The sequence below is a fragment of the Gymnodraco acuticeps genome, unplaced genomic scaffold, assembly GCF_902827175.1.
Source record: "Gymnodraco acuticeps unplaced genomic scaffold, fGymAcu1.1, whole genome shotgun sequence".
In the NCBI taxonomy this organism is placed as follows: Eukaryota; Metazoa; Chordata; class Actinopteri; order Perciformes; family Bathydraconidae; genus Gymnodraco; species Gymnodraco acuticeps.
The window spans coordinates 6,787,948-6,807,463 of NW_022990590.1; the positions used below are offsets into that span (position 1 = coordinate 6,787,948).

A 19,516-nucleotide genomic window follows, 5' to 3' on the forward strand; every position below is an offset into this window, starting at 1 on the left:
AAGAGTGAGAGGGCTAATGAACCAGCACCATACCTCCTCTATGCATTTTCTTGACCTGTATCTGATCTTGAAAAACTCTGGAAAGTACTTTTTTATTTTATTTTATAATATCATGTAATTATTAAATGTTGTTTTTTTTTTTTTGGTAGGGGTTAAACTAGTATATTATGTGGATAGTATATTATTAGATACTTAAAAATGTTATGTTTTTTTCTGTCAGACCCTGTGTGCTGAAATCTACTCAAACAGAGTACTTCATGGTAGTGGTCAGCTTTTAAACACAAAATTGTATCTTTCAGTAACTTTCTCAGAGAATTTAAGCATAAATCTGTCAAATGTTCAAAACAGCCTTGTTTCACTGAAATAGCCTCAAAATCACAAACTGCCATTAAGAGTCAGATGCTTAACGAAATCTACTAACACAAAGTACTTCATTATCTACTTTTCAGCTTTTATACACAAAAGTGTATCTTTCAGTAACTTTCTCAGAGAATTTAAGCATAAATCTGTCAAATGTTTCAAAATAGCCTTGTTACACTAAAATAGCCTCAAAATCACAAACTGCCATTTAGAGTAAGATTCTTAACGAAATCTACGGACACAAAGTCTACTTCATTATCTACTTTTCAGCTTTTAAATACAAAAGTAACTATTAGTAGAGAATAACGAGTAATGAATATACTTTATAGGGATCCTATTAATATCTATTAATAAAAATAATGAAATTCAATAACATGCTTTAACCACTAGGTGTCCCTTTATATCAGCTGTGCACCTTTATGGTGTAAATACAGCCTATCTACCAATTGGATCAAATATAAAAGTCAGCCGAATTAGTGTTGATACTGCAAGGAGACGTATTGTGTGAAAAGAAATGTAAGATGTTGTTTAATGGCTGATATATTTATGATCCACGTCACGTTTTCAGTTCCTCATGTTTGTCTAGAAGTCTTCTCATCAGGGCTCTATAAATACAGAACTACGGCAGATATGTAATATTTAATGCAGCCGAACCGTGTATTACAATGCCGTTATGTGATGACTTTTATCTTTCTTACAGTGCAGACGCTTTTCTGCTTGCTCTTGCCTCTGCTTACTTTTTATGCTGATTTTCCTATTCTTATTCTCTGAAAACTTCGAGCAGCGGCTCCTGGACATTAACTTATCACTGGGACAGTTCATCTTCGTAAATAGACGGAGGGTTTCAGCCATATTTCAACATTTTTACGACGACGTCAGTCTTACAGTAGCGTGGCCTAGCAACAGCTAAAGCCTGGTAGGCTACTGCATGCTATTTAGCTAGTTGGTAGCAAAATGCCTCCGTTCTCTACAGATGACTTCCAGAAACTTATACAGAAGATGGCTGTGTTGGAAATGAAAATGCAACGGTTGGAAGTTAACGTGGAAGTGAATGGACTATGTCGTGGGAATGACACCACTTTACCAGTGTTGCAAAATAATGGAGAAGGGTATGCTAACTCACAGCTAGTTAGCAGCTACAAGGATTCCAAGGAACAGGAAGGCTGTGTACCGGGTAATAAATCTACAAGTGGTAGTCCTCCCTGGAACTCTCTGGGTGCAAAGCCTAAGAGTAAACCATTTCCATGGGATTTGGGAGGACGGATAACAGGCAGAGCCCAGAGCTCCGAAATCTGTGATGCGACCGGCTGGCCTGCATTGTTATCACCCAGGAAAAGCGCCTCTTCAACCCCTATTCATACTAGGAAACAGCCGTGGACAGCTGCTAAAGGGAGAATTACAAACAATCCTCCTAAACCACCAAGTGTGCCAATCCAGAACAGATACGCTCCGCTGACCGAGAACCGGAGATCTGATGACCTGGATAACCTGTCCTCTTCACACAGCAGGGTAAGGACCAATAGCTACTCCAAAAGCAAAAGGCTAGAGGGAAAGCTAACAACTGGGCCTGAAACTCTGATTGTGGGTGACTCTGCTGTAAGAGATGTAAAAGGTCTGTGTAATAAGAACAACACCAAAGTACTCTGTTTTCCCAAGGATGTGGTCTCTGACTTGGCTGAGAAGATCCTGCATATTGGGGCTGAACATCCGACTGTGAAGAATGTGGTACTGCACATTGGAACAAATTATGTTGTGAAACAACAGTCAGAAGTGCTGAAAGAAGACTTTAAATGTTTGTTGGAAACTGCCAGCTCTCTAAATGCAGAGGTGTTCATCAGTGGCCCTCTACCGCCAGTCAGAAGAGGAGTGGAGAGATTCAGCAGATTGTTTGCACTGAACACCTGGCTTTCAACTGCCTGTACTGACCATTCTGTTCATTTTATTGACAATTTTAACTTTTTATGGGATCGCAGACATCTTTTCAAGGCAAATGGAGTTTGCCTGAACAAGTCAGGAGTGACATTGTTTATCTCTAACATATTCAACTGCAAGGATCCTGGAGGGGGCCTGGGAGTACGCTTATCCGGTCTACATGTGTTTTGTAGACTTGGAGAAGGCGTATGACCGAGTTCCCAGGGAGTTACTGTGGGAGGTGCTGCGGGAGTATGGGGTGAGGGGGTCTCTACTCAGGGCCATCCAATCTCTGTACTCCCAAAGCGAGAGCTGTGTCCGGGTCCTCGGCAGTAAGTCGGACCCATTTCCGGTGAGGGTTGGCCTCCGGTGAGGGTTGGCCTCCGCCAGGGCTGCGCTTTGTCACCAATCCTGTTTGTAATATACATGGATCGGATTTCGAGGCGTAGTCGTGGGGGAGGGGGTCTGCAGTTCGGTGGACTAAGGATTGCACCACTGCTTTTTGCAGATGATGTGGTTCTAATGGCTTCATCGGTCTGCGACCTTCAGCACTCACTGGATCGGTTCGCAACCGAGTGTGAAGCGGCTGGGATGAGGATCAGCACCTCCAAATCTGAGGCCATGGTTCTCAGCAGGAAACCGATGGACTGTCCACTCCAAGTAGGGAATGAGTCCTTACCCCAAGTGAAGGAGTTCAAGTATCTCGGGGTCTTGTTCTCGAGTGAGGGAACAATGGAGCGTGAGATGGGCCGGAGAATCGGAGCAGCGGGAGCGGTACTGCAGTCGCTTTACCGCACCGTTGTGACGAAAAGGGAGCTGAGCCAGAAGGCAAAGCTCTCGGTCTTCCGGGCCATTTTCGTTCCTACCCTCACCTATGGTCATGAAGGATGGGTCATGACCGAAAGAACGAGATTGCGGATACAAGCGGCCGAGATGGGTTTTCTCCGCAGGGTGGCTGGTGTCTCCCTTAGGGATAAGGTGAGAAGTTCGGTCATCAGGGAGGGACTCAGAGTTGAGCCGCTCCTCCTTCGCGTCGAAAGGAGCCAGTTGAGGTGGTTCGGGGCACCTAGTTAGGATGCCACCTGGGCGCCTCCCTAGGGAGGTGTTCCAGGCACGTCCAGCTGGGAAGAGACCAAGGGGTAGACCTAGGACCAGGTGGAGGGATTATATCTCTTCGCTGGCCTGGGAGCGCCTTGGGAGCGCCTTGGGATCCCCCAGTCAGAGCTGGTTGATGTCGCCAGGGAAAAGAAAGTTTGGGGCTCTCTGCTGGAACTGCTACCCCTGCGACCCGACCACGGATAAGCGGGAGAAGATGGATGGATGGATGGATAACTGTCTAATATGGCTATCTTTTTAGCTAACTTACCAATGTGGCTAACATCTGCAATATACATTTTGTCAATAATTATTTATATTACTACATATTACATGTAATAAAATATTAAAAAAATTATATTTAATAAAATAAAAAAGTTGTTCGAGATGATGCTTAATTTGATTTAATACGAATTATTGTCATTTATTTTGTTTATTGTTCTCATTGTTTAAAAGTGTGTTATGGTTATAGTTCTGGTGTGAAATAAAGCACAATAATTACATTTAAGACTGTTTCCCTTTTTTTTAGAAAAGTATCGAAAAAGAATCGGAATCGCAATTCTTGACTTGGTATCGAATTTGAATATTACAAATAGGCCAGGTTCAACATTTATTAAGGTTTCCTTTTGTTGACATTTTAAAGTCAGAAGACATTTTATAAACTAATTTGTATAACTCCATAAATCAGAGAAACAGCCATTGATTAGTTAAGACAAGTATTTCTCATATCACACGTTTTCTGAAATGTAATGTCTTAATATGCAATCAGAGCATTATCTAGAGCAAATCGAAAATGAATTAAGGAGAAATCTACAGACAAAGTAAGTTATAGAAACATTTCTGTGATGGATGTTTTCTTTACACTAATCTGAAAGAAGACATGTTATTGAAGCGTATCTCCGAACTGCCAGTGCATTTACTGTTGCTATACTTATTGCTTGCTTTACATTATCATTTTTCAGTATTTTCAGTAACCTTACGTTCTCATCTCTCCTCCGTCAGGTGTGGCGTAGCCCTGGACGCCTGGATGTTCCCTCTGGACGATGAGATCTTTCCCCGGGTGAAGCAGCCCATCTTCTTCATCAACTCAGAGAAGTTCCAGTGGGCGGGAAACATCAGCCGAATGAAGAAGCTGGATTCAGCCGTCATTCAGAGGAAAATGATCACCATCAGGTACAACCAACAGAAACTCAGGGTGATCTGTAAAAATATCAGTTAGATTAATCATTTTGGGGGAGAAAGAACGAATACACGTGTGATGTTGTACTACACAGATGCATGACAAACAGGTTAGAGACATGAGAGGATGTTTTACCTTATGACATCATTTCTGAACGTTTGCCCGGAAGTTCCACAATTTTTCCAACGCTTAGCTAAAGCATTGACAAAGCACATTATGTGTGCTACACGGGCCATATGCTCGTATGTTAAAGATTCAAGGCTTTATTGTCATATGAACAGTAGCTACAGTGTAGATATGACAATGAAAAACTGAAGTCCCAGGCTCCTCCAACAATGTAACATGAATAATATAGCACATAAAACAAATAAAACCAATACAATTGTGAAATAAATAACAGAAAAGAAATAAAATAGTGCAAGAGAATGTTGAAAGATGTGCAAGTAAATACAAATACAATTGAAATAGTGCAAGAAGTCTTTATACTGTACACGTAAATGGAATATGATATATAAATATATGGCAAGATGCAACAGATGAATGTTTATGGAGGCACTTTACAGAGTTCAGGTGATTAATAGTGTTATTGCCTGTGGAATTAAACTGTCTCTGAGTCTGGTGGCTGTTGTCCTGATGCTGCGGTAGTAACCTTGCTGACACTATCATACTGCGAGCCGAGCCCTATCTGTCCACTATGTCCCACTCCTGTATATCTTCAAGAAACTGGAGGATGGTTTGTCAAAAGGCCTTTCTTCCGTTTTCACCACAACTAAAGCGAACAAGTGCAGGTGTGCTGTTACAGCGTGGTAGTGATGATTCACACTGATGTCCAGTGGTCTCCAGTCGGTGTATCACATGTAGCGTGTGCCAGTCCGCTTCCATGAATTCTTTGCGATTCATGGTAAAAATCCATCAGAATCAAGTTTATTGCCAGGTACGTTTACACATACAAGGAATTTGCTTTGGTATCCGGTGGTGCGAACATGAGCAATCTCAAAAAAAATTGTAAAGTAGGTGGAAATAAGGATAATACAAAATAAGTATGTTTAAGAAACAATTTAGCATTAAAAAAGGACGCCAAAGACAAGTAAGCATGCTGGTATTAATGGAGGAAATTGGGGTCAAACTCTGTTCTGTTATGTTTTTTTAATGCATTAACAGCCCTTGTAAAAGTGTGTGGTTTCCTTACCCGATGTGGTCCCTCTGCAGGGGCACGGTCCACCAGAGTTTCCCGGACTTCACCTTCCTGACGGGGAACTGGATCGGTAAGCTGATGAAGCTGAAGGGAGAGATCGACTCGCAGATCGCCATGGACCTGTGTAACCAAGCAACACTAGCCTTCCTGCAGCGCCATCTAGGTACGGACACGCACAACCCCATCTAGTGTCTCAGGTGTATCAATTGTTAAAGCCCCTTTTCGAACTCTGGATTTTGCAGGTCTACATAAGAACTTCGATCAGTGGGACGCTCTGATCGACGGGCAAGATCCAAACCTCATTCAAGGAACTAACGTTACCGTGCTTCAGTCTGCCATCTGATCACCCCTGAACCTTGGTAGTCAGCTGATCAGTCCAAAACGATTTCAAGCCAGGTCTACTAAGCTTTCCAAACGGACAGAGAATCAACATTTTGGAGAAGGAATCAATAGCAAGGATATTCTCTACCTCATCAGCAAGAGTGGGTTTGTTTTCCTCCATGGATAAAACACTCACTCAGCGTACCAGCGTTTGTTCCCTGAGGTCTGAATGTTGCTGAACACTTCTTCTTTTCACTGTGACATCTTCACCATTAGCAGCCATTTCTGTAGATATAGGCTTTCCATAATTTTAGAGTGTATACAAATTGAGATGTCATTTTAAATGATGTCTCTTTGGATGTGACCTTCCAAAAGAGACCAGCTACTCTTTGATTGCAGTGTGATTACGGAAAAACGTCTACAATGAGGTAGCCAACCAATAGGTATTGTTAACAAGATTGAAGACTTGTATGATTTTAGATAAATTATTAACCTATCATGATATCAAACTAAATGTGTCCTTCCTGATTCAACAGGAGCAGCTACACAGTATGTAAATAGAGATCATTAAAAGCTTTAACACTAATAGGCTGCATTGAGATACCATGTGCCTGAACTCGCAGTACTGTAATTCCTGGGTCTCAGCCTTTCACTTTTATACATTAAATGTCATGTAACACAAATCCAATAAATCTGCTTTGTATACAAATCCAGCTTTTGCCAATTCATTTACCCTTTATGCCTCATTTTATTTTACCTCACACCCAAATATTTATTACATGCCCTAGTTATTAAATGAAAATCGAATTGGTGGTATACTAAATGCCAGGGGGGAATTGAAAGTCAATTAATAGCAACATTAATTTTGATGCATGTAAAAAAGAAATTCTGCAGTGTCATTTCTAACAAATATAAACCCAGACAAAAATTCCCAAAGATGCCATTTCAATCTTATAGATTATTTTCCAAGTTAAAAAAGTTATTTATTTTCTTTACATTTTTTTGTTAACACAATGCCTTTTTTTTATTCTTTTTTTTATGGAAAATACTTTCTGGGAGAACCATTTTTCTGTATATTGAAGGTGTGGCTAGCTAGGTGTAAAAACAATTTTGATGCATTTACATTGTTGTGCCAGACCCCAGGGAAACGGCTCTCATTTGTCCCAGCACGACAAAACGACCAATCAAAGTGATGTTCTGAAGTCCAAATGGAGATGCGTATTAGTAAACATAATCCATGGACAAGTTTAGGTGCCCTTTTTTCCTAGACTAGCCTAATCTTACAATGTAACTGCTGAGAGAAACGGGGTAAAGCTGAATGAGAATCGTTAGAGCAGTGTTAGTGTTGGAGCTGGAAACCTGCAGCTTATTGAAAATCTCTTCAGTTAGGAGACATTTTCACAAACCCCATCAATTTCGTCCTAACCCACCAAATTTTAAATAGAAAACCAGAGGAAAACCGATGTGATACCGGCACTTGTTTTCAATGAAACAAAAGCAAACTAAACACAAGCCCTTGCACTAGTTAGCCTAAATCAGTCCCTTTGTCTAGCACAGGGGTCGGCAACCCCTGGCACGTGTGCCACCATTGGCACGCGGCACCGCAACCATGTGGCACACTCCTAATAATTGTGCAAACTATTTACATTTGATTTTCGGATCCTGAACGAGACCGCCGCCAGAGCGCGTCTCCCCGTTACCTGCAGAAGGAAGCCATGCACGCAACGCAGCCCGCTCTCTTTAACTCCAGGCGACTTTCTGCCGCTTCCCTCCGTGGTGCAGTGCGGATCGTTTCACCACAGAGGAAAGCACTTCACAAATTGCAGTACCCATAAGGAGCTGTACAAATGCCGCAGTTTTTGCGTGGCTGTGTCAGTCTTTAATTGAACGCCCAGTGGGGATCTGCTAAACTCTCATCAAAATAATATGCTACAAAGGAGCGGACTGGCCATCTGTGTGTTCTGGAGAATCACAGAACGGACGATCGTCCTTATTATTATGCCGTTTATAAACCAATTATTTACATTTTATTGTTAAATTCGGCATCATGTAAGTTGCGCTGACAGGTCCACACACTGCTTCCCCGCAGCAAGGCTCCCCCCGCCCTCCTGTTGACAGTTCACGAGCGTCGAGCTCCCAACTCCTCCCCCCCCCCCCCCCGTTGTTAATTCACGATCGTCGGCACGCTGATACATTTTTTTTTTTTTTTTTTTTTTAAATGGCACTTCATATCAAAAACCTGATCTCACCAGAATGCGTGACTCTACCACGACTCCTTAACACCACATTGCGTGGTGGAGTCACGAACTTTGCTACATTTATATGTCTGCACCACGCAAACAACGCCAATTTAAAGTGAATGAGGCTCTTTTGTCGTGGTGCACACACGCATTTCTACAACATCCAGCAGTGAGCTTTTATTCTATAAAACGTTTTTAAAATCTACTTTATAGCTTGTAGTAACTCACGGGAGGCTTCTTTATTTTATTTGTATTCACAATTTGTATTTTTCGTCAGAATGTATTATGGTGCATTAGTTACACATTTTTGTTCTCAAAAACAGTGCATTGTGTGTAATACAACTGTGATTTTTATTAAATTAGTTAGTTTTTAAGGAAGGCCAGAGCTTCAGCTGTGTCAAATAGATTGTTCCCTTTAGTTAACGTTTTTTAAAAGAACATTATATTCCGATTTGATCATGTCCCCTTTATTGTATTACGGAGAGCAATGTGAGCGTCCATTCCCATTGGATAACGCAGGATTTTACACCCGGAAGTAAGTATTCTCTTTACTGTCGATTGATTTTACAGTGATATCTGCACTACTCATCAACTCAAAAACACCAGATTATCCTTGTTGATTACACAACATTGATTGGTTTTAATTGTGTACAATGCTTTTGTAATTTTCCACTTCGATTCGGAGAAACAAATATTTGTTCAGTTTAGGATGGCCGAAGACACTAAACTACCCAGAATCCTCAGCTATTGTTCCGCTTTGCCTCAAGTTCTGTGATTGGTTGACCTCCAACTGCATTCTATATGAGAAAAAAAGGTTCGTAAAAGATAAAATCATACTTTATTCAGCAGTGCTTGCTTTACTCTTTGAAAGTCATCACATGAATGCATTGTAATAAATGGTTCGGCTGCATTAAATATTACACATCTGTCGATGTTCTTTATCTATCTACAGAGATCTGGGCTGAAGTCGAATAGTCCATTTAGCTTCGGAACCTTCCTAACCAAGTGAAATGACCCGGAAGTCCCTCAGTGACAGCCATGATAAGTGCTGTTCGAATTCTCTAGAACAGGGGTGGGGAACCTCCGGCCCCCGGGCCGTATACGGCCCGCAAGACCATTTGGTATGGCCCTCGAGGTAATAAAAAAAAAAATTAAAGAAATCTAGACCACAAAATAATTAAACATGCGAGTGCCTGTTTTTCCTGGCAACGGTCATGGTCCTTGAACACAACACGAGCCTAACGTATCATCACGTGTTATATGTCTCGTATGACAGGGGTGTAATTCTGCCGGAGAGCACGAGAACGCGGCTCCGGTGTAGGTACCAGATGTGTTCGGGGTACCAGATGTGTTCGGGGCTGCAGTCGAATAGTCCATTTAGCTCATGGATGTATAATAAGAACTGGATACAGCGTGGGAGGCGGGGCCTCATTCATTCCTATGAGAGTTGCTCAATGGCGCTTGAGGACAAAATGGCCCAACTTTTGAGAGAGCGAAACGTCGCAGATTACCCGGCATGCCTGAGAAGTACCCGTATGTGCACTCATAGAGCATGTTCAACTTTAACCACGCCGCCCAAAAGGCTCGTTCACATTAAGCACGTGAATTTGCGTACACGTAACAGCACCGCGCGTTCATGACAGCATGGTACTGGATTTATATTAACGAGGCGGCAGTTAGCAGCTAGCGGCTAGCTAGTAAATTATGCTAAGTTACACATCAATCGTTATGTACTTTTATATTACGCTGACATCAGGATCTAGTGATATCCAAGCAACAGAGCTTCATTTAGCATGATACTTGTGTGGGTTGTACATGAAACCACTTGGTAATATATACAAATGTATATGTTGAAGCCTGTTATGATCAATTGTGAGTTAAAACTTTATCTAAAAAGTAAAGCTGATGATGGATTACTGTGGTGGAGTTAAAATAACAATAGCCTATTTCTTTTTGAAATGTGATGGAGTAAAAGAATAGTAGTAGTTATAATGATACCGCTTTCGTCTCATTAGTATGCATGAAAAAGTGACGGGTGACACGCCCCCAATTATGCAAATGAGCTAAGTCCCGCCTCCCATTGTTCGAGATCCTTTGATGTGAGGGGTGAGGTGTTATAACAGGTAGGTGTGAAAAGCCCCCCTGTGTAGTGCCTTTGTTGTCTAATTATTTGATGTGTTGATTAAGGCAGTCTCTTTGAAGTTATGCTGTCTGGCCCCTGTCCCCTCACACCCCTTTGTAGTCTAATCCTTTGATGTGAGGTGTTATAGCAGGTAGGTGTGATATAAGCCTCTGATGTTAATCTAGGTGTTGATTAAGGCAGTCTCTTTGAAGTTATGCTGTCTGGCCCCTGTCCCCTCAGAGTTGTCTAATATAATTAGCCTTTGATGTTTGCCCTTTGATGTGAGGTGTTATAACAGGCAGGTGTGATTTCACACTGGTGTGTTATAAGCCTTTGATGTTAATCTAGGTGTCTCTTTGAAGTTATGCGTGAGACTGTCTAGCCCCCCCGCCCCCTCCCAGCCCAGGCCTCTCCCCCTTTTCTCCACCCCTTCCTTTGGCTATGACGCAAGCAAATAGTGGGGGGTGGAATCAGGTGAAAATAGAAATACGATCAAACTAAATAAAAAGACAGTAATTTCCACTTACCAAGTCACCTTTTAAAAAAGAAAAATTGCCAAGAGACGCCTCGATATGGGTTTTAATCAGCGAGAGGCCTGTGACAACTTACCGCCATCCGTCCGGAGCGCCAGTCAAGAAACGAATGCAGCATCTGTGCGGGGGTCAGACGCCTACAGCCGAAAGATCTGTGCACAAACTTATCTCGTGCCCTCTTTTGTTCATGTGTGTTGGAGGAGGGGCTCTGTGAGGAAGTGGCAGATTTTCACCCGGTTGTGTACTTTTCAAATTCTAGCTCACTCGAGCAGGTTTCTCCAAAATGACCTACCCCTACCTTTAAGAACAATTAACACACACACACACACACACACACACACACACACAACACACACACACACACACACACACACACACACACACACACACACACACACACACACACACACACACACACACACACACACACACACACACACACACACACACACATTTCGTAGTATCATAAATGTGTTTGCCAAAGATCTTATTTTCTACAATATTTCTAACACCAATGGAAAAACACCATTACTTTTTGTCGAGAGAACCCCTTGCAATGCTAACTTTAGGACAACCCACAAAAAAAGACCCTGCACCACTATTGTCGCCTGTTTGTTCTTCCTGCCAACGCCAACAACACACACACACACACACACACACACACACACACACACACACACACACACACACACACACACACACACACACACACACACACACACACACACACACACACACACACACACACACACACACACACACACACACACACACACACACACACACACACACACACACACACACACACACACACACACACACACGTTGGAGTTGGCCTTTGATGTGAGGGTTTGAGATAAGCCTGGGATGTTAATCTATATGTTGATTAAGACACTCTCTGTGAGGTGAGAAGCGAGGGGATGGAGTTAGTTTTTTTAAAAGAAACCTTACACTTTTAGTTGTGCTCTCTAAATTAGATGTATGTTTTTTTTTTTTATTATTAGTGTTAATTAAGGGCTATTGTTATTTTGGTTTATAAGGGGATAGGAGTTCAACTTTTTAAAAATTGCACAGGATCATTCTAAGAAGAGTGAGAGGGCTAATGAACCAGCACCATACCTCCTCTATGCATTTTCTTGACCTGTATCTGATCTTGAAAAACTCTGGAAAGTACTTTTTTATTTTATTTTATAATATCATGTAATTATTAAATGTTGTTTTTTTTTTTTTTGGTAGGGGTTAAACTAGTATATTATGTGGATAGTATATTATTAGATACTTAAAAATGTTATGTTTTTTTCTGTCAGACCCTGTGTGCTGAAATCTACTCAAACAGAGTACTTCATGGTAGTGGTCAGCTTTTAAACACAAAATTGTATCTTTCAGTAACTTTCTCAGAGAATTTAAGCATAAATCTGTCAAATGTTCAAAACAGCCTTGTTTCACTGAAATAGCCTCAAAATCACAAACTGCCATTAAGAGTCAGATGCTTAACGAAATCTACTAACACAAAGTACTTCATTATCTACTTTTCAGCTTTTATACACAAAAGTGTATCTTTCAGTAACTTTCTCAGAGAATTTAAGCATAAATCTGTCAAATGTTTCAAAATAGCCTTGTTACACTAAAATAGCCTCAAAATCACAAACTGCCATTTAGAGTAAGATTCTTAACGAAATCTACGGACACAAAGTCTACTTCATTATCTACTTTTCAGCTTTTAAATACAAAAGTAACTATTAGTAGAGAATAACGAGTAATGAATATACTTTATAGGGATCCTATTAATATCTATTAATAAAAATAATGAAATTCAATAACATGCTTTAACCACTAGGTGTCCCTTTATATCAGCTGTGCACCTTTATGGTGTAAATACAGCCTATCTACCAATTGGATCAAATATAAAAGTCAGCCGAATTAGTGTTGATACTGCAAGGAGACGTATTGTGTGAAAAGAAATGTAAGATGTTGTTTAATGGCTGATATATTTATGATCCACGTCACGTTTTCAGTTCCTCATGTTTGTCTAGAAGTCTTCTCATCAGGGCTCTATAAATACAGAACTACGGCAGATATGTAATATTTAATGCAGCCGAACCGTGTATTACAATGCCGTTATGTGATGACTTTTATCTTTCTTACAGTGCAGACGCTTTTCTGCTTGCTCTTGCCTCTGCTTACTTTTTATGCTGATTTTCCTATTCTTATTCTCTGAAAACTTCGAGCAGCGGCTCCTGGACATTAACTTATCACTGGGACAGTTCATCTTCGTAAATAGACGGAGGGTTTCAGCCATATTTCAACATTTTTACGACGACGTCAGTCTTACAGTAGCGTGGCCTAGCAACAGCTAAAGCCTGGTAGGCTACTGCATGCTATTTAGCTAGTTGGTAGCAAAATGCCTCCGTTCTCTACAGATGACTTCCAGAAACTTATACAGAAGATGGCTGTGTTGGAAATGAAAATGCAACGGTTGGAAGTTAACGTGGAAGTGAATGGACTATGTCGTGGGAATGACACCACTTTACCAGTGTTGCAAAATAATGGAGAAGGGTATGCTAACTCACAGCTAGTTAGCAGCTACAAGGATTCCAAGGAACAGGAAGGCTGTGTACCGGGTAATAAATCTACAAGTGGTAGTCCTCCCTGGAACTCTCTGGGTGCAAAGCCTAAGAGTAAACCATTTCCATGGGATTTGGGAGGACGGATAACAGGCAGAGCCCAGAGCTCCGAAATCTGTGATGCGACCGGCTGGCCTGCATTGTTATCACCCAGGAAAAGCGCCTCTTCAACCCCTATTCATACTAGGAAACAGCCGTGGACAGCTGCTAAAGGGAGAATTACAAACAATCCTCCTAAACCACCAAGTGTGCCAATCCAGAACAGATACGCTCCGCTGACCGAGAACCGGAGATCTGATGACCTGGATAACCTGTCCTCTTCACACAGCAGGGTAAGGACCAATAGCTACTCCAAAAGCAAAAGGCTAGAGGGAAAGCTAACAACTGGGCCTGAAACTCTGATTGTGGGTGACTCTGCTGTAAGAGATGTAAAAGGTCTGTGTAATAAGAACAACACCAAAGTACTCTGTTTTCCCAAGGATGTGGTCTCTGACTTGGCTGAGAAGATCCTGCATATTGGGGCTGAACATCCGACTGTGAAGAATGTGGTACTGCACATTGGAACAAATTATGTTGTGAAACAACAGTCAGAAGTGCTGAAAGAAGACTTTAAATGTTTGTTGGAAACTGCCAGCTCTCTAAATGCAGAGGTGTTCATCAGTGGCCCTCTACCGCCAGTCAGAAGAGGAGTGGAGAGATTCAGCAGATTGTTTGCACTGAACACCTGGCTTTCAACTGCCTGTACTGACCATTCTGTTCATTTTATTGACAATTTTAACTTTTTATGGGATCGCAGACATCTTTTCAAGGCAAATGGAGTTTGCCTGAACAAGTCAGGAGTGACATTGTTTATCTCTAACATATTCAACTGCAAGGATCCTGGAGGGGGCCTGGGAGTACGCTTATCCGGTCTACATGTGTTTTGTAGACTTGGAGAAGGCGTATGACCGAGTTCCCAGGGAGTTACTGTGGGAGGTGCTGCGGGAGTATGGGGTGAGGGGGTCTCTACTCAGGGCCATCCAATCTCTGTACTCCCAAAGCGAGAGCTGTGTCCGGGTCCTCGGCAGTAAGTCGGACCCATTTCCGGTGAGGGTTGGCCTCCGGTGAGGGTTGGCCTCCGCCAGGGCTGCGCTTTGTCACCAATCCTGTTTGTAATATACATGGATCGGATTTCGAGGCGTAGTCGTGGGGGAGGGGGTCTGCAGTTCGGTGGACTAAGGATTGCACCACTGCTTTTTGCAGATGATGTGGTTCTAATGGCTTCATCGGTCTGCGACCTTCAGCACTCACTGGATCGGTTCGCAACCGAGTGTGAAGCGGCTGGGATGAGGATCAGCACCTCCAAATCTGAGGCCATGGTTCTCAGCAGGAAACCGATGGACTGTCCACTCCAAGTAGGGAATGAGTCCTTACCCCAAGTGAAGGAGTTCAAGTATCTCGGGGTCTTGTTCTCGAGTGAGGGAACAATGGAGCGTGAGATGGGCCGGAGAATCGGAGCAGCGGGAGCGGTACTGCAGTCGCTTTACCGCACCGTTGTGACGAAAAGGGAGCTGAGCCAGAAGGCAAAGCTCTCGGTCTTCCGGGCCATTTTCGTTCCTACCCTCACCTATGGTCATGAAGGATGGGTCATGACCGAAAGAACGAGATTGCGGATACAAGCGGCCGAGATGGGTTTTCTCCGCAGGGTGGCTGGTGTCTCCCTTAGGGATAAGGTGAGAAGTTCGGTCATCAGGGAGGGACTCAGAGTTGAGCCGCTCCTCCTTCGCGTCGAAAGGAGCCAGTTGAGGTGGTTCGGGCACCTAGTTAGGATGCCACCTGGGCGCCTCCCTAGGGAGGTGTTCCAGGCACGTCCAGCTGGGAAGAGACCAAGGGGTAGACCTAGGACCAGGTGGAGGGATTATATCTCTTCGCTGGCCTGGGAGCGCCTTGGGAGCGCCTTGGGATCCCCCAGTCAGAGCTGGTTGATGTCGCCAGGGAAAAGAAAGTTTGGGGCTCTCTGCTGGAACTGCTACCCCTGCGACCCGACCACGGATAAGCGGGAGAAGATGGATGGATGGATGGATAACTGTCTAATATGGCTATCTTTTTAGCTAACTTACCAATGTGGCTAACATCTGCAATATACATTTTGTCAATAATTATTTATATTACTACATATTACATGTAATAAAATATTAAAAAAATTATATTTAATAAAATAAAAAAGTTGTTCGAGATGATGCTTAATTTGATTTAATACGAATTATTGTCATTTATTTTGTTTATTGTTCTCATTGTTTAAAAGTGTGTTATGGTTATAGTTCTGGTGTGAAATAAAGCACAATAATTACATTTAAGACTGTTTCCCTTTTTTTTAGAAAAGTATCGAAAAAGAATCGGAATCGCAATTCTTGACTTGGTATCGAATTTGAATATTACAAATAGGCCAGGTTCAACATTTATTAAGGTTTCCTTTTGTTGACATTTTAAAGTCAGAAGACATTTTATAAACTAATTTGTATAACTCCATAAATCAGAGAAAACAGCCATTGATTAGTTAAGACAAGTATTTCTCATATCACACGTTTTCTGAAATGTAATGTCTTAATATGCAATCAGAGCATTATCTAGAGCAAATCGAAAATGAATTAAGGAGAAATCTACAGACAAAGTAAGTTATAGAAACATTTCTGTGATGGATGTTTTCTTTACACTAATCTGAAAGAAGACATGTTATTGAAGCGTATCTCCGAACTGCCAGTGCATTTACTGTTGCTATACTTATTGCTTGCTTTACATTATCATTTTTCAGTATTTTCAGTAACCTTACGTTCTCATCTCTCCTCCGTCAGGTGTGGCGTAGCCCTGGACGCCTGGATGTTCCCTCTGGACGATGAGATCTTTCCCCGGGTTGAAGCAGCCCATCTTCTTCATCAACTCAGAGAAGTTCCAGTGGGCGGGAAACATCAGCCGAATGAAGAAGCTGGATTCAGCCGTCATTCAGAGGAAAATGATCACCATCAGGTACAACCAACAGAAACTCAGGGTGATCTGTAAAAATATCAGTTAGATTAATCATTTTGGGGGAGAAAGAACGAATACACGTGTGATGTTGTACTACACAGATGCATGACAAACAGGTTAGAGACATGAGAGGATGTTTTACCTTATGACATCATTTCTGAACGTTTGCCCGGAAGTTCCACAATTTTTCCAACGCTTAGCTAAAGCATTGACAAAGCACATTATGTGTGCTACACGGGCCATATGCTCGTATGTTAAAGATTCAAGGCTTTATTGTCATATGAACAGTAGCTACAGTGTAGATATGACAATGAAAAACTGAAGTCCCAGGCTCCTCCAACAATGTAACATGAATAATATAGCACATAAAACAAATAAAACCAATACAATTGTGAAATAAATAACAGAAAAGAAATAAAATAGTGCAAGAGAATGTTGAAAGATGTGCAAGTAAATACAAATACAATTGAAATAGTGCAAGAAGTCTTTATACTGTACACGTAAATGGAATATGATATATAAATATATGGCAAGATGCAACAGATGAATGTTTATGGAGGCACTTTACAGAGTTCAGGTGATTAATAGTGTTATTGCCTGTGGAATTAAACTGTCTCTGAGTCTGGTGGCTGTTGTCCTGATGCTGCGGTAGTAACCTTGCTGACACTATCATACTGCGAGCCGAGCCCTATCTGTCCACTATGTCCCACTCCTGTATATCTTCAAGAAACTGGAGGATGGTTTGTCAAAAGGCCTTTCTTCCGTTTTCACCACAACTAAAGCGAACAAGTGCAGGTGTGCTGTTACAGCGTGGTAGTGATGATTCACACTGATGTCCAGTGGTCTCCAGTCGGTGTATCACATGTAGCGTGTGCCAGTCCGCTTCCATGAATTCTTTGCGATTCATGGTAAAAATCCATCAGAATCAAGTTTATTGCCAGGTACGTTTACACATACAAGGAATTTGCTTTGGTATCCGGTGGTGCGAACATGAGCAATCTCAAAAAAAATTGTAAAGTAGGTGGAAATAAGGATAATACAAAATAAGTATGTTTAAGAAACAATTTAGCATTAAAAAAGGACGCCAAAGACAAGTAAGCATGCTGGTATTAATGGAGGAAATTGGGGTCAAACTCTGTTCTGTTATGTTTTTTTAATGCATTAACAGCCCTTGTAAAAGTGTGTGGTTTCCTTACCCGATGTGGTCCCTCTGCAGGGGCACGGTCCACCAGAGTTTCCCGGACTTCACCTTCCTGACGGGGAACTGGATCGGTAAGCTGATGAAGCTGAAGGGAGAGATCGACTCGCAGATCGCCATGGACCTGTGTAACCAAGCAACACTAGCCTTCCTGCAGCGCCATCTAGGTACGGACACGCACAACCCCATCTAGTGTCTCAGGTGTATCAATTGTTAAAGCCCCTTTTCGAACTCTGGATTTTGCAGGTCTACATAAGAACTTCGATCAGTGGGACGCTCTGATCGACGGGCAAGATCCAAACCTCATTCAAGGAACTAACGTTACCGTGCTTCAGTCTGCCATCTGATCACCCCTGAACCTTGGTAGTCAGCTGATCAGTCCAAAACGATTTCAAGCCAGGTCTACTAAGCTTTCCAAACGGACAGAGAATCAACATTTTGGAGAAGGAATCAATAGCAAGGATATTCTCTACCTCATCAGCAAGAGTGGGTTTGTTTTCCTCCATGGATAAAACACTCACTCAGCGTACCAGCGTTTGTTCCCTGAGGTCTGAATGTTGCTGAACACTTCTTCTTTTCACTGTGACATCTTCACCATTAGCAGCCATTTCTGTAGATATAGGCTTTCCATAATTTTAGAGTGTATACAAATTGAGATGTCATTTTAAATGATGTCTCTTTGGATGTGACCTTCCAAAAGAGACCAGCTACTCTTTGATTGCAGTGTGATTACGGAAAAACGTCTACAATGAGGTAGCCAACCAATAGGTATTGTTAACAAGATTGAAGACTTGTATGATTTTAGATAAATTATTAACCTATCATGATATCAAACTAAATGTGTCCTTCCTGATTCAACAGGAGCAGCTACACAGTATGTAAATAGAGATCATTAAAAGCTTTAACACTAATAGGCTGCATTGAGATACCATGTGCCTGAACTCGCAGTACTGTAATTCCTGGGTCTCAGCCTTTCACTTTTATACATTAAATGTCATGTAACACAAATCCAATAAATCTGCTTTGTATACAAATCCAGCTTTTGCCAATTCATTTACCCTTTATGCCTCATTTTATTTTACCTCACACCCAAATATTTTATTACATGCCCTAGTTATTAAATGAAAATCGAATTGGTGGTATACTAAATGCCAGGGGGGAATTGAAAGTCAATTAATAGCAACATTAATTTTGATGCATGTAAAAAAGAAATTCTGCAGTGTCATTTCTAACAAATATAAACCCAGACAAAAATTCCCAAAGCTGCCATTTCAATCTTATAGATTATTTTCCAAGTTAAAAAAGTTATTTATTTTCTTTACATTTTTTGTTAACACAATGCCTTTTTTTTATTCTTTTTTTTATGGAAAATACTTTCTGGGAGAACCATTTTTCTGTATATTGAAGGTGTGGCTAGCTAGGTGTAAAAACAATTTTGATGCATTTACATTGTTGTGCCAGACCCCAGGGAAACGGCTCTCATTTGTCCCATAGGGCCAGCACGACAAAACGACCAATCAAAGTGATGTTCTGAAGTCCAAATGGAGATGCGTATTAGTAAACATAATCCATGGACAAGTTTAGGTGCCCTTTTTTCCTAGACTAGCCTAATCTTACAATGTAACTGCTGAGAGAAACGGGGTAAAGCTGAATGAGAATCGTTAGAGCAGTGTTAGTGTTGGAGCTGGAAACCTGCAGCTTATTGAAAATCTCTTCAGTTAGGAGACATTTTCA

General features: G+C 41.7%; 2 protein-coding genes across 2 annotated transcripts; both read left to right on the plus strand.

Moving 5' to 3' along the window:
- Positions 1 to 4,370: 4,370 nt before the first annotated feature.
- Positions 4,371 to 6,771, plus strand: LOC117554183 (platelet-activating factor acetylhydrolase-like). Its single transcript, XM_034228476.1, has 3 exons — positions 4,371 to 4,539; positions 5,756 to 5,904; positions 5,984 to 6,771. The coding sequence occupies exons 1-3, from the start codon at positions 4,394 to 4,396 to the stop codon at positions 6,082 to 6,084; spliced, it is 396 nt and encodes a 131-aa protein (XP_034084367.1). The 5' UTR covers positions 4,371 to 4,393; the 3' UTR covers positions 6,085 to 6,771.
- A 9,682-nt stretch (positions 6,772 to 16,453) lies between these two features.
- Positions 16,454 to 18,816, plus strand: LOC117554233 (platelet-activating factor acetylhydrolase-like). The gene is made up of 3 exons (XM_034228558.1): positions 16,454 to 16,584; positions 17,801 to 17,949; positions 18,029 to 18,816. The coding sequence occupies exons 1-3, from the start codon at positions 16,454 to 16,456 to the stop codon at positions 18,127 to 18,129; spliced, it is 381 nt and encodes a 126-aa protein (XP_034084449.1). The 3' UTR covers positions 18,130 to 18,816.
- The last annotated feature ends 700 nt before the right edge of the window (positions 18,817 to 19,516 follow it).